General features: G+C 34.6%; 1 protein-coding gene across 1 annotated transcript; it reads right to left on the minus strand.

Moving 5' to 3' along the window:
• Positions 1 to 665: 665 nt before the first annotated feature.
• LOC110655288 (cytochrome P450 85A1) lies at positions 666 to 4,589 on the minus strand. The gene is made up of 9 exons (XM_021811533.2): positions 3,995 to 4,589; positions 2,952 to 3,273; positions 2,248 to 2,397; positions 1,935 to 2,180; positions 1,751 to 1,837; positions 1,576 to 1,654; positions 1,378 to 1,484; positions 1,151 to 1,275; positions 666 to 1,037 (listed from the first exon to the last, which is right to left on the minus strand). The coding sequence occupies exons 1-9, from the start codon at positions 4,183 to 4,185 to the stop codon at positions 950 to 952; spliced, it is 1,395 nt and encodes a 464-aa protein (XP_021667225.2). The 5' UTR covers positions 4,186 to 4,589; the 3' UTR covers positions 666 to 949.
• Between the last annotated feature and the right edge of the window lie 10,374 nt (positions 4,590 to 14,963).

The raw sequence follows: 14,963 nt of genomic DNA on the forward strand, positions 1-14,963 counted from the left end.
AATAATAATAATAATAATAATAATAATAATAATATCTAAAAACGTGCTGTCTTTTCTCCTCCATGGTTTCCTTTCTTGGGACTTCCATCTGCTAATCCCCCATTTATACTTATAGCCATCTTCAACACTTGTTCTCTATTCTGTGACACCGTCCTTTTCTTGTTTTCTTCGCATGCCATAATAAATCAGTGTTAATTCACTTATAGATGATGATGATGATGATTATTATTATTATAGCAATTTGGATTTTGGAGTTGACGTGTCATGAGGAATATAAAGCTAAGAACGTGGGTGGTGCACTGGTTTATGACAACCTGAAACTGTCCATAATTGCATGTTCACCACTTCAACAAATGCATGATTCTTCCTTAAATTAATTTACTGTTAATGTTTAGCATCACATGTCACACGTTGCTTTGCTTGTTTTTCTCCTTTTACTCTCAAAAAATACCTTCTTTCCATTTATTCCCATTATAAAGCCTAAAGAATGTGAATTCAAATCCTGATGTGCAATCTTGAATCACATCATTAGGCCGTGGAGAGTTGTTGGCCTAATTGATTTTAAGCCTCAGCTCTAGGCCAGGCCCAAAATCATGGAGCTAAAATCACAAGACTTTGTTTTTAGGAGGAAAAAAGAAAAGGACAAGCAGCCTTAAACTCCTGAAGATTCAATGTCGTTTATAATTTCTATTTCAGGTCTTATAAATGGTAGCATTGCATCTACAATGTTGTGTTCCAAGTTTCAACATTTAGCTACCAAAACTGCGTCGAACAGTTTCTGAAAATGAACTTAAACTCTGCTTTCTTCTGTGGTTCTCACTTCTCAGGGCCATAACAGACGACTAATTTCATACCTGCAACTGTTAGGCATGTTAAAAATTTTTTTCTAGCTATATTCTTTGCTTATTCTATGTATCTCCATCTGTAATGATCATGTTCCTGTAATCTTTCAGAACTTGGATACCCTTATATGCAGCCCATTTGGTGCTTCAACTCTAGGAAATTTCAGAATCTCATCTCCGCCAACTTCCTCCCACCTACAACCAAAATTTAATACATTCAAGCCCCCAAAAGGATTTAATATATATATGCACACACACTAAACTTTGTTTGGAATCAATTTTTTTTCCAGTAAAATACTGTAGCCAACCTGTATTTTGTGACAAAATAGTGAAGGAATGTAGAAATTATAACTATGCCCAATTCCTTTCCAGGGCATAGCCTACTTCCTCCTCCAAACATGAAGCAATAGTTTCGAGACTCCAAGCTCTTATCCTGCAATTCCATTCCATTGAACATTTTCATGGGATTTTGTAGCTTTGTACAAGAAGAGACAAAGAAGTAGAATATCAGAAACATATATACATATATCTTTACCAGCCATCTCCATGGATTGAAAGTTAAAGGCTCTCGATAGAGCAATGGATCATAGTTAATCTCCCTTGTATAAACATATATTCTCCATCCTTTTGGAATGATAAACCCTGGAAAGAAAAAATGGATACAAAACTGACTAATGGTTCTGCAAGAAAATGTGTGAATCCAGCCATGGAGCAAGAACTAGCTTTAGCGTACCATTCAGTTCAATATCTTTTGTTGTCTTTCTTAGTACCCCATTTACAATTGTAGCCAATCTTGATGTTTCAAAAATCACCTGCAATTTAAAAAAAATGTTTATTTCTAATAGAAGGGTGTCAACAATGCACGAGACTTCCTGCATTGAAAGCTTTGATCATTTTGAACTACTTACAGCACGAGTAAAACTCATGGATTTGTAGTTATCCCAGTCAATGTTATCCCCTGGTTTTTTCCTGTCGCGAATCGCTAAATGCTCTTCCTAATTATTTTAATCCAAGTACATTTTCAGGAATAAGTACAATAAACTAAGCCATTGAAATTTGAAACCTGAAGATTAGAAGATTAATCTCACTCACTCTAATTTGTTGAAGAGCAATAGGGTGGTCATGTAGATACTTGATGGCCATCATTGAAGTAGTTGATACAGTTTCATAACCTGAATACATAATTGTAATAACCTGATCAAGTATCTCCTTATCATTCAAATGGTATTTTGAGCCTTCATTTCTTAGAAGGTGACCAAGAATATCATTATGGGTTATTGAAGAAGCTCTTCTCTCCTTAATAATTTGCCTCAAGATTTTAATGACTCTTTTTCTTCCCTGTAAAAAAAACTCAGTTACAATATGCTGAACGAAAAAAAAAAGGCTTAAAGTCTTCAAAATCAACCTGGAAACCATAATGATAATTTGAGCCTGGAATGTTTATGGGTAGTGACAATGCCCCTGCCACTAGCTTGTCAAACTCTGGTTTGAAAATCTCATAAATCGAATTCGATTCTGTTTCAAGGATCTGCTTGAAGGATATGAACAATGCCATCTGAAAATTATAGAATATTGGCCAAAAAAAAAAAAAACTTTAATGCACTACAATCATTATGTCCATATTAAACAGAAAAGAAAAAGAGAAAGATCCTGCAATCTTAAGCATATGCCTTTTACTTTTTCTTTTTCCCCAATTTTCAAAATTTGAACTTTATTTGTTCAAATGTCAATTTCATTAACTGCACATCAAATGGTGACTTGGATCTATTTATAATCTGTTTTGATGGTTGCATTTCTTCATTGGTTGAGCATTTTAGGCATGGGTTTAAAAAGCTAGTTGCAACTGATATTTTGGGTTGAAGAGAAAACCTCAATAGATTTTCTCTTCCTAATTATTTCCTTCTTCTTCATATGATTTGGTGATAATGTGCTATTTTTGTCTGGATAGAAACAAACTAACCACAAAAGAGAGAGCAACAACAACAATTAAGACCTCTAAACAGTGAAATAGATGGTTTTGCCATCCCATGAGGGACTCTTGAACTATAGCAGATAGCTACAAAGACTAGGACCTTGAAACTTGTGTTTTTAATTGCCAAACAAACAAACCTCAGTGGTTCTTTCTTGGATATCAATGTTTTTGCCTTGCCAATTGCAAAGAAAAGACCTGATGGACTGGTCGATTTTCGGCAAAAGCTGATCCTTGATCATGGAAGGGCCAATGAGGGATAGCAATGACCCTCTAATGTATTTGTGAGTAGAACCATGCACAGCAGCAATGTTGCATTTCCCTAGTATATCTAGCATGGACTGGGGGTAGCCAGGAACAAGTCCTTTTCCTTCATTCAATAGGATGTATCTGTTGAGCTCTGGATCCATGGAAATAATGGTAGGACACCCGAAGATATGTGACTTAAATAAACTTCCATACCTGTCAAGACACAAGAATTATGAGCTACCACAATTAAATATTAGCTATAAATTAAAAAAAAAAAAGACAAATAAACTATGCTTTTTCATGCAATCTCTCAGAACAAAACGCTTATTCTACTGCTGCAGCACTTGCCTCTCTGATTTCTGCCAGAAGTAAAAAGGGTAGTGGCCTGCTCTTGAAGGGATTACTAGAATAGTATTAATTATGACCAACCAAATTGCTAATTTGAATTTTTCTTAGGGAGTTTGGTCTCTGCTATAGAATCATCTTTTATAGGGACCTCCATGCAGATGCAGGGTGGAAGTAGAACTAGAACAACAGAACCAAATGGAAAGATCCCACTATTCATTTTGACACCTTTAGTCATTCCAAAATCTATACTAGATCAAGAAAAGGATGAAAGAAACTATAGATTGTGAAAGAATTGATTGAAGCTAAAGATCCTTGCTTTTTCTTAGGCTACTTTAGAGTGAAAGAATCACAAACCACTTTTTCTTTAGTAAAAAGGAAGTCATTTACATGTCAATCAAGAAAGAGGAGGGAGCTACAAGCCAGAACGACATTATAAGCATTCAACAAAGAAATGAAATCCACCGTAAAAAGGGCAGAGACACCTCATGGATTAAATATGAATACAACATCCTAACAAGAAAAAAAAGGGGGTGGTGAGGAGATGGGTGAAAGAAAAGAAGATAAAAATGCACCAAGAAAAGCAAACCTTGCTCTCTGGTTTTTCATGAAATCAGGTCCATATCTGAGGAATTCTGTGGTCTCTCCAAAAACTGGCCATCCCATTGTCCCTGGAGGCAAGCCTTTCCTCGTATACCTTATCTCATTCCATTTCAAGAACAAAGCAAAGCAGATACACAATCCCAAAAACATCCCAACAGCCAACACCAACACTGCCATTGATGCTCCCAGGAAAGTTTCAAAAACACACTCTCTGGAGACTGCTGCAAAATGGTATGGCTTTGCTCAGGTGTTTGTTATAGGGTATGAGATGAGTGTGGGTCTCTCTGGACAAGTATTACAAGTAGAGTTATAGAGACACAGGGAAATGCTGAATAGGCCAGACCATGCACCTACTCAGTGACTTATTATTTTCACAACTGTGAATAGAGTAAATAGAATGCTTGTAAAATTTCACATCCTTCTCCTTGAACTATATAGTACTACTCCACTAATTACCAACAGAATCTTCTCTCTATAACTTGTTAAGTATTGTTCACATGGCTAAGAGCCTAAGATAATTTGGCAGCTAAACTCTTGTGGGTTCCCACAAATCTAATCCATATGCATTTTAACTAACTCAAACTGCTCTGATAGAGATTGTTTTTTCTTATAATTGAAACAAAACTAGACCTTAAAAGCTCTGATGTTTCTCTATGTTTCACTTCTACTAATGATAATAATAAAAGAAGAAAGGTGTTAGTGAGATAGATGGTGCATGCTCACTATTTCTTTGGTAGCACACATGGCTGGCTATCAGTAGGACCTACAGTTGTAAATCAGATGAGTTTCCTAAGCTCTGTTGCTTCTTCAACAGCAAACTTAATAGTGAAGACTGTTAAGAGTCCTCTGTTAGGATCTATTATCTCCCAGTTCAAAATTTGGACACTATAAGAATCTAGAACTGGGTTTAAATTGTCCAGGATCAGCAATTTTGTTTCTCGTGATTTCTTAATAGTTTTAAGCTTTAATCCTTGATTATAAAATTTTATTAATTAATGGATCATCTCTAAAATGCACATTATGATTTTTGTCAAAATTAACTTTTTTTTCCTAATAATATTCCTCAATAGAGCATCTCAATTTATTAAAAAGAAGATCAACATCCTTAAAAGGTATTTGGAACCTTTTTATATTTCTAAATTTAACATAGATTTTTCTGATCTGAATAATTTGGGTTATGATTCAATATCCACTGTTTTTTCTTTCCCCATCTATGGACAAATCAAATGGCAAGTGGAGAATGGTGTTGAATACAATATCTTTGTCTTTTTCTGTGGTTAGTGTTGCAATGCACAATTCCCATGGCTATCTTGTCTGCCTACAAAATAAGTAATCTTTAACTTGTTGAATAAATATGAGAATTTCTCTATAAATAGGATTTCTATTTTGTGAAAAATTAAAATTTCTTTCAATTTATAATCATGTTGGTGACTTATGGCAAGTAGAAAAAGCTATTATTCCAGAGGGTTGATGGCATAACTTTCATTTATCATTTTTTGAATCGATTAAGAACACATATACACACGCACACGAGATAGAGAAGTTCCACACTTTTTGACAAAACTATTGTAATTTTGTAAAAACATGCTAAGTCTTAAATTTTACATCTCCAATTAATATGGGATTCCCAAGAATCAGTCCAATCACCCGAGATAACAGATATCATTTCTATTTCTTATTTTATATTAAAATCAAAACAGAAGAATTTTTTAATTAAATATAACAATCAATAATACAGCAAGATTATTGTAACTTTAAAATTAAATGCATTAAAATTATGAAACACTGGCACAAATCAACAAAATATACCCATTTTCTACCTAATCATGACAAGAAAATAGCCATGACTTTATTAAACTTGTAAAGAGGTTTTACCCCAATATTTGGAAAAGTTTATGTAAAAATGGGCAATCTGAAAACTAGAGAACAAGCTTTGTTGAGGCAATAAATCTGCAAGCAAAAATGGAGCCAAAGGCCAAAAGGGGGGCATCCAATGCTGACTATATGTACTTGAAAAGCTGAAATGTCAAGGAAAATTGATGGGGAAAGGGAAGATTGATGAAATAAATTGACTCAGGTTCACTAATGGGGAGACTAGGTGGGTCTGTACCCTGTGGTGTACATTTCAAATGCTGCTAAAACTGCAAGGGCTGTGTGGCATGTCAGGGACTCCTCCACGTGCATTTGCTTTATTCTTTTATGGTACGGACACAATTGCTTCTATCATTCTCTTCTTAACTCATTGCTTTGCTTCCTTCCTTTTGCACCCCCAATCATTTCCCATTTCTTGGCCACCAACGTTTTTTACTCTCGTTTCTTCCATTTTCTTTTACTTTGCCTTGACATGGGGAAGTATATCTTTCTATTCTCCATTATCCTCTATTTGCTCTTAGTGCAAGCAATGGGAATGACAAAGTAACACCATCAGTCTTAATTTTTTGATCGTGTTCTAATTAAGGTTTGAACTTATAATCTTGCAATCTTAAAAATAATTTTGGAGTATAATAACGTAAGGTGGTGGGATTGTTCTTTTGACTGTTCACTGTTTGAATTGCAACTTTGCATTGCAAGGCGTAAAAAAAGAGGAGCTTCCAGAGATCATGGGGACACAAGAGATCCAAGCATGATTGGTCTTGCAATCTTTACAAACTTTGGCTAACTAATTGGCTGGCCTATTAGCACTTCTTTTTATTTTTATTACAAATGTATGGGAGGGAAGTTGATCACGAGTCTCTCACTTCAACACATATACGCGGCTATCACTGAGCCATACCCAACCACTGCTTTACATAAGCAAAACTAACAGAGATAAAATTAACCAAGAGCATGAATGGAAGAAATAACAGCTGCTCACTCTAGAAAGTCTTGCGTGCAGGAGTGCTTAACATTTGGGAATCAGCAGGGGCTTTGGAAAAGTCATGATGGAGGATGACGCTAAGGTGGTTATCAATAGCTGCTTGAAAAACTCTAGCCCAATAGAGATTCAAAGCGTCATGGTGGATCTCAAGTACTTTAAGAGGAGTTTTGAGGATTTTAACTTCATCTTTGTTCATAGAGTTTGTAATGGGGTGGCTCATGCAATAGGCAAACAAGCCCTGAGAGACGACTCTTTTCTTTGTAATCCTCTCCTCCGAACCAACTTTGTATTACCCTTATTGCCTGCTTAGGCTTCTATGAAATCCTTTCTTTGGTAAAAATTGAAAAAAAAAATAATAACAGCGGCAATCTCCCACAAAAATGGATCTCCCGCTTGCCATTTATGAAGATGAAATAAGGACTTTGGTGTCCGGTTCAAAAATAACAGAAGAAGCTTGAATTTTAGTTGTTATTTGGACTGTCTCCATTATAGCGAATGCTTCTCCTGCATCAGCTCAAGCGCTTGAGGAATTTCTGATAATCACTGCTACACCTGCTTGGTTTGCAAAATCTGTTCAAGTTACATCCACTTCAAAAAAAAAAAAAAAGTTTTTTGAAATCGGTTGCAAATCTGCTTCTTTTTTTTTTTGGTAGTGATTACTGTTAATTTAGAGAAGCCCACCAGTAGAGGAGACCAAATTGATTCGGATGGAGAGATAATGGCAGGATTGGATTGCCTAAAATTCCGAGAGATCAATACTTTTGATATGGCCCTGCTTATACCTTGAATTGTCTTCCTTGGAACTGGAGCGGTGGAATTGAAGCAAGCCTCGTTTATCGCCTTCCAGATGAACCAACAAGTGAGAGCAATTTTGGTAAGACCTTGCAAATTCCCTTGAAACTTAAGTCCACCTATGCGACAAAGATTGGAAGCCTGTGATACGGGGCTTATATTGATAATAAGGACCTGCAAAGCATACAAGAAGAGCATATTTGCAAAATAAAACATGTGTCCAAGAGTTCCTAATTCAATGTTAGAAACCCGAGATAAAAGGGCTTATAGGTTCCGAATATAACTAAAGTCCTGTTTGACATTGAGTATGTGATATAGACCCTTTTGATATCAATACTTTTGATATAGACCCTTATTTTGTGATGAGTATGTGCATTGAGGCTGTGGAAAATCTGATGATGAAAAATTACATGACTGTAAGATATAATTGGAAGCATAGAGGTGAATTATTAATTCTGTGGTATGATCTTGGAAAAATAATAATAATATGTTTTTTGAAAAATTAATTTAATTTAAATAAAATTTTGTTTTGTTTAAATTTAATATGGATAGTTCTTAAATGGACCTAATTGAGTTTAATTGGACCCAATGGGTCTAAGAAAGCCTAGTTAAGAATTTTAAATAGGACCCATTTAATTTATTTTTTGAAAATTAAAATAAGAAAAAATATTTTTCTCTATCCTTTTCCTATACAAACTCTCTCTCCCCTTTTGGCCCCACTCTCTTTCTCACTCTCTATTGGTGCCACCCTCTTTCCCTCTCTTTCGATTGGTTGGAACACCTCACCTATATCCCAGTCTCACCCAAATTCATCAATCCAAGTTGTTTAAGTTATTTGAACCTTATCACACTAGGATTTCAAATCCTATCACACATCTTCCTCACTCCCTATTGGTGCCTTTCCCTTCCCTTCTCTTCCTATTGGTTGAAACATCTCATTCATATTTCAGTTTCACCCAAATTTTGTAATCCTAGTTGTTTAAGTTATTTAAACTTTATTACCCTAGGACTCAAAACCCTATCATACCTCTCTCTCAAAACCCTATAAATACCCTATTGGAAAAAAAAAAGAGAGAGCGAGGAGAAGAGAAAAAAAAAAAAAGGAGAGGTAGAGGAGAAGACAAAAAAAAAAAAAGGGAAAAAAAATAGAGGAATAGCCAAAATTCTTTTAGTTCTTCTTTCTTTCTAGCGATATTTCTTAAGGTTAATTCTTTTATTTTCTTTTCAAGATCTATGTCATGTAATGTTAATTCTATGTTCATTATTTTTAATTTATTTTATATGTTCATATAGATCATGTAATCATGTTTAATTTGAGGGGATACACAACTCTGCACATGTTCAGTTTTTTTATCTCTCGTATTTTTATTATTTTTCGTTATCTTCTGAATCTGTAAAAAATTTGTAAAAATTATATTCATATTTTACAGAAAATTCTATTAATTTTAGGCTTAAGAATCACTAAAAAAGCTTTAATATTTTGTAAGTTATGGCTGTTTGAAGTTAGGATTCCTATAAAATCTGATTTGCAGCATACCCGACTTGTGAAGCCTATATCTTCCTTGTTTCTTAATATTTTTGTGTAAATCTGATGTCTAAAATTAAGTTTAGAATCTTTTGAATTTTTTCCAATTAGTTTCGCATTCATATCTCTTATAGTTGGTGAGTTATGAATTTTACAAAAAAGTAGTATGATTCTGTTATTGGAAAAAGTTACGATTTGTGTAGACCATTCGGCTAGGGTTTTATTTAGTTTATAAATTTTATGATGTTGTATGATATTTTGGCTATCTTTTTTAATGTTTTCATGATTTTTAGGCTTTTCTAACTATTTTTCAAAAGTCAAATTTCTTGCTACTATCAATTTGCCAGAATTTAGAAATTATATTTTTATGCATGTTCTTGTATTTTCTTGGGTTCCAATTAATATTTGATCTATTTTTCTGTGCTTTCTTTTAATTCAAGAAGTATTATGAAGTGTTTGGAATATGTTAGAAGATGTGGACCCTTAGGTAGTTGTAACTTATTAGGAATCTTAACCCTTTAGGAGACTAGAGTTAGAATCCAATGTAAATTGTTATTAATATTTTTTTATTTTCTTTATTTCTTTTATTTTCTTTAATTTCTTTATTTTTTATTACAAACAAAATTAGTAAGTAGCCCTAAGGTAAGTACTAAATAGGGCATTTGCGTAGAGCTTACATGGAGCTAAACGGGAGTAAGCCAGGGATATCATTGCCATACTAGAAGAGAAGACCCTTTTTTAAGTGTAGCTTGCCCCAATGGCAACTGCAATTACTAACAAGTACGTAATTCTAAATTCCTAAAATAACCATTGGCATGAAATTGTAGTAATAATAGGATTTTTATTTGATAAATTAAAATTAACTTTGTTTTTAATTTAACTGACTTTTACATGTAATTAATTTAAATAAATATTTTATAAATTAAAATTAATCTTATTTGTAAATTAAACTAACATTATCATGTAAAATAAATTTAATTTAATACTTGATAATTATAAAATAAATTTGCATGTTAAAAATCTTTATTAGGTTGTGATTGTTTGGACCTTATGTGATATTAGAATAAATTATACTTGTACATAATTAACTTAGTTCAATTATCCTTAGGGTAACTTGGTGAAAATTAATTAATTAGGTTATATAGAAATGTAGGGTTATTTGAAATTGAATTTGTTTGTAAATTAAATTCTCAATAATAAATTAATTTTAGTCATCTGGTAAATATCATTTAAATAATTAGCAACCTCATAGATAGGAATTACTTGTGCATGAAAATTATTTGTAAACAACAACTCTTTTGTGAATTACTTGAGTATGTAGGATTAGAATTGCATTTTTTAGGATGAAGTTTAATAAATGAATAATAAACAAGACTTCTAGAAACATTAGTAGAAGACTGACACTCAAATTAATGATGTTAGACCAGGCGTAAGGGGTGCCTAACACCTTCCCCTTACCTACCCACTATCCCAAACCTAGACATTGGGCTATGGTAATAACGGTTGTGGAAACTCTGCAAGGAGTAAGTTGCCATCCATGACCCTCGAAAGAAACACTGAATATGTCCCGATTTTTACCCGGGTGGCGACTCATGTCTATCTATGCCTTCGTGGCATAAATCCTTAGTACCGTGGTAGTGTTATGGGAAGATGGTACTTACTAGTGGTTTGATTCTATTAGGATTGTATGAAGTGCATGTCTAAGAAATGCTATCTAAGGAGGTGGTACTTAAGTGAGACCATTGTGACTCCATCATCTTTCCTGGGCATTACCTGGTGCATTTTATATAATTCTAGTGGATGATATTTCACCTCACGCCCCTCCCCCTCTTACAGTTTGGCGACTCCACTCGGGAATAAATGGATAGTTACTCCAACATATTTCTATTAGTCTAATATTATTCCTTTGTTAAACTTTTTGCATTGCACTACACTATCACAAGGATCACCTTTACCTTTTTTAGCCCCGTTAGTACTAGCCAAGGAGACCATAGTTCTACTCGAGCTATGACGAATTGGTGAATGCTAGCACCCCATGCCTGTACCTTCGAGTATATAAAAGAGCCACAGCTCCTGCTGTTGTGCTTAATGGACAAGCTCTTGTATGAGTGACCTTTTTCGTACCCAATGAAGACCATGAGCCATAGATTTCAACCCTAGGTACCCCGTAGATTTTTGTTGTGCTGGATTTATAACCTTACTATTTAAACCATAAGTTCTAGTGGTAGTTGAGATAAACCTAGGCCTATGCATAAACCCAATGTGTGTATAGACCCAAGTCCATTTCAAAACCCATGTTAAGCAAGAGGATCCTTACTTTAAGGATATAAATCCTTTGTTTGTGAGCGAAGGATCGTCCTGGACCACCCCCTGTTGGTGTGTCCAGTGTACCATAGCCTACGATAAAATTTTTTCTTACCCTGCATGTGAGAGTTGAAGGTATACGGGTTAAGATTCAGTTCTTGAGATTTTTTTTTTTCAATTCTGATTCAGTCTTTGATCCGATTTTAGTTCAGTTTATATGGTCTGGTTTTGGTTTAGTTTTGGTTCTATTGGTATGGTTTGGTTTTGGTTTTGTAAAACTACAGGAAAAAAAAGAAAAAAAGAAAAAAAGAAAAAAATGGTCAATTCATGCATTGCATTCATGTACATAGCACACTTAGGTTAACCTTTAAATCCTTTTTTTTTTTTTGAGCAAACATAGCCTCAAAACACACCAAAGAGACTTACAATCAGGTCACTTGGGTTAGGGAAGGGAAGAGACTAGTAAGAATTTCACCTGCACTACTTAAGATGGAAGAAACTATGGTCATGCTTGATGAAATATTGAACGCCAAGATGTTTGAGCTAGAAGAGAAAATTGTGATCAACTTTAGAAAGAGGCCCCGAGGTAGGCCAATTAAGTGGCATTAAAGTTACTGAGGTTCAAATTGTGTCTCACACCCCAATGAGATTTTTCCAATTCAGCCAACCCTTATCTGAAGTTTTGGAGCGTCTCAAAGCTTAAGACCTCCTATAGCTCTTAACACCCAGACCACTACCAAATCCACTCTCACTAGCTATGATATCAACCAATGTTACCAGTTCTACCAATGCCCATAGTCATGACACCGACTGATACTTTCAACTTAAGCATAATATCTAAGACCTAATTGATGCCAAAAGGATAATCGACCCAAAAAAATCAACCAAAAAAACCCACTCTAGCCCTGTGCCTAACCAAAATTTCCACTACACCAGGTCTCTACATGATTTCTCCATCACCCCAAATAACCCTAACAGAATTATTAACTTTAACCAACCCATCCAAAAGCCCAATGAACCTATCCAACCCATCCAAAAGCCCAATGAACCTCAGTTTATAATGGTTGTTGACATTTGTGATGATTCTAGCTATGATGAGGGTCCTTTGGATGTCTGGACTGATTCTGATGAGGAGATAATTGCATTACAACTAGATGGTTCAGTTCCACTGGTGTCTGATTTTCAGGTTGTTGGGATCTATAAAAACTAAATGGATCTAAAAGTGGCTACTATGAAGAAAGGATGAAGTTTTTTCTTAGCATAGGCCTAGGAGAAAGTATAGATGGTCTGGTGACTTTTCTTGAGATGAAGGGGCAGATCATGAGTCATGGTTTGGGCTATGAGCCAACAGAAGAGGAAGAAGAGCCAAAGCCTCCTAAGTTCTTAAAAGAGGGGGCAATTACCTTGATATATGATTAGGGTTATCACATGTGAAAGAATTAGAGCAGAAAATAAGTACCATTGATCTAAAGACTGCATGGAAGCCAAGAACCTAAAGTTACACTCTTAAGTTTGAGTTTGTCTTTTGTAATGCTCACAGTAGTGATACTGATGTTTCCATTTCTGATATACTTGATGCTGATTTTAAGGCAAAGATTAATAACATGACTAGTCCTTCTGCTTACTTGTTTGATATTTATTCTAATGGGCATATGCATGGCATTCATAATCATTCAGAATTTATTTTTATTAATGTATCAAAATCGATCTCTATTAATTTGGATACACCAAATAATCCTAAAGACATTAAGTTAGCTAAAGATTTAACCCAAGAAAAAAGAGATAATTTTATAGCCTTGTTAACAAAGTAACAAGAAGGACATGCCTCGAGCTTAAAATCAGATAGCCGATTCCCAAGCCATGCTGGTGTCCCCATAGGAAAAAAGTGATCAAAAGTTGACTGAGCTAGTTATCCTACTAAGGAGTAAAATTTCATGCTAGGAAGGATTAGTAGTAGTACATGTGGACCTAGAGGGAGAAGGAAAATGGTATGAAGACATAAGGAGGTCGCTGGAAGTGAGAGAATACTCGCAATCAGCCAATAAAAGAGATAGAGCAACAATTCATAGATTAGCCACTCAACTTACTTTAACTGGGGGGCAATTCTACAAACTCTTATGTGTGATAGAAAAATAGGCTGAGCAAATAATGAAAGAAGTACATGCAGGAATGTGTGGTCCCCATATGAATGGAAAGGTTCTAGTTGGAAAAAAATATTCAAAACATATAAGGATTGGCCTAAAAAACTTCCTTATGTTCTTTAAGGTTATCGTAGTACTGCAAGGACATCCACGGGGGCAATCCCATTCCTTTTAGTGTATGGGACTAAAACAATGCTATCCATTAAGTAAGAGGTCAGATCCTTAAGAGTGATGCTAGAAGCTAAGATCTTAAAAAATGAGTGGGCTTAGAAGAAATATGAAGAACTAGCTTTGATTGATGAAAAGAGAATGTGAGTCTTGTATCATATGCAGGGTTATTAGAGGAAGATAGCTAAGGCCTTTAATAAGAAGGTGAAGCCAAGAAAGATCAAATAGGGAGAAATGGTTTTGAAACAAGCTTGGCCCATCCCTTTTGATTTAAGAGAAAAGTTTAACCCAAGCTAGGATGGTCCATACATATTCAAAGAGATATTGCCACTGTAAGAATATCAGACCTGGATGAGAATGAATTTCAAGAACCAGTCAATTTAGACAGGCTCAAATGGTTCTTTATGTGAGATAGGCCTGCTAGGCTGAAAACCTACAAAATGCGGTCTAGGCAAAAGTAAGGGTTAAAAAAAAAGAAAAGAAAAGAAAAAAAAATGCTAGATTGAAAACTTGTAAAAGGTGATCTAGGCAAAAGGAGAGATGAGAGAAGATCTGGATGGAAAACTTAAAAAGACCATTCGGCAGGTTATAAAGCTTATTTCTAACTTTGGAAGGTTAAAAATTTGGCAAAACTAAATGTAAGAAGGAGTAATGATGTACCTGAATAAATAAAGAAGCTTTTATTGCATTAACCAGGAATAGGTTTTATTTAATTATGATTGTGAATGTTTGTGTCTTGAGGGATACATCAAAAGATTAAGTAATTAAACTATATTTTTTTGATTTAACCTATTGTCTTGTGAGCATGATAGAACAGGTGCTTGATATGAATATCCTGGTGATTGTCTAATTTCAATAAAAAAAAAAAGAGAAAAAGAACAAGAAAAAGAAAAGAAAAAAAGAGAGCTCGCTAAGTGGAAAACCCGAAAGGGGCGCTTAGGCAAAAGTTAGAGCAAGCCCGCTAAAATGAAAACTCGAAAGAGCATTTTAGGCAAAAGTTAAAGCATAAAGAATTGAGTTCATGGAAGAGAAAGGAGTCAAGGCAGAACAAAGTTTTGAAATAGCTATAGAATAATGAAGCATAGGGGAGAGAAGAAAAAGAAAAATCAGAGGGAAATTATATTGTGACCTTAAGAAAGTCTTTTTAGTGAATGATTTTCCTCAAAAA

Source organism: Hevea brasiliensis, chromosome 2 (genome assembly GCF_030052815.1).
Source record: "Hevea brasiliensis isolate MT/VB/25A 57/8 chromosome 2, ASM3005281v1, whole genome shotgun sequence".
Lineage (NCBI taxonomy): Eukaryota > Viridiplantae > Streptophyta > Magnoliopsida > Malpighiales > Euphorbiaceae > Hevea > Hevea brasiliensis.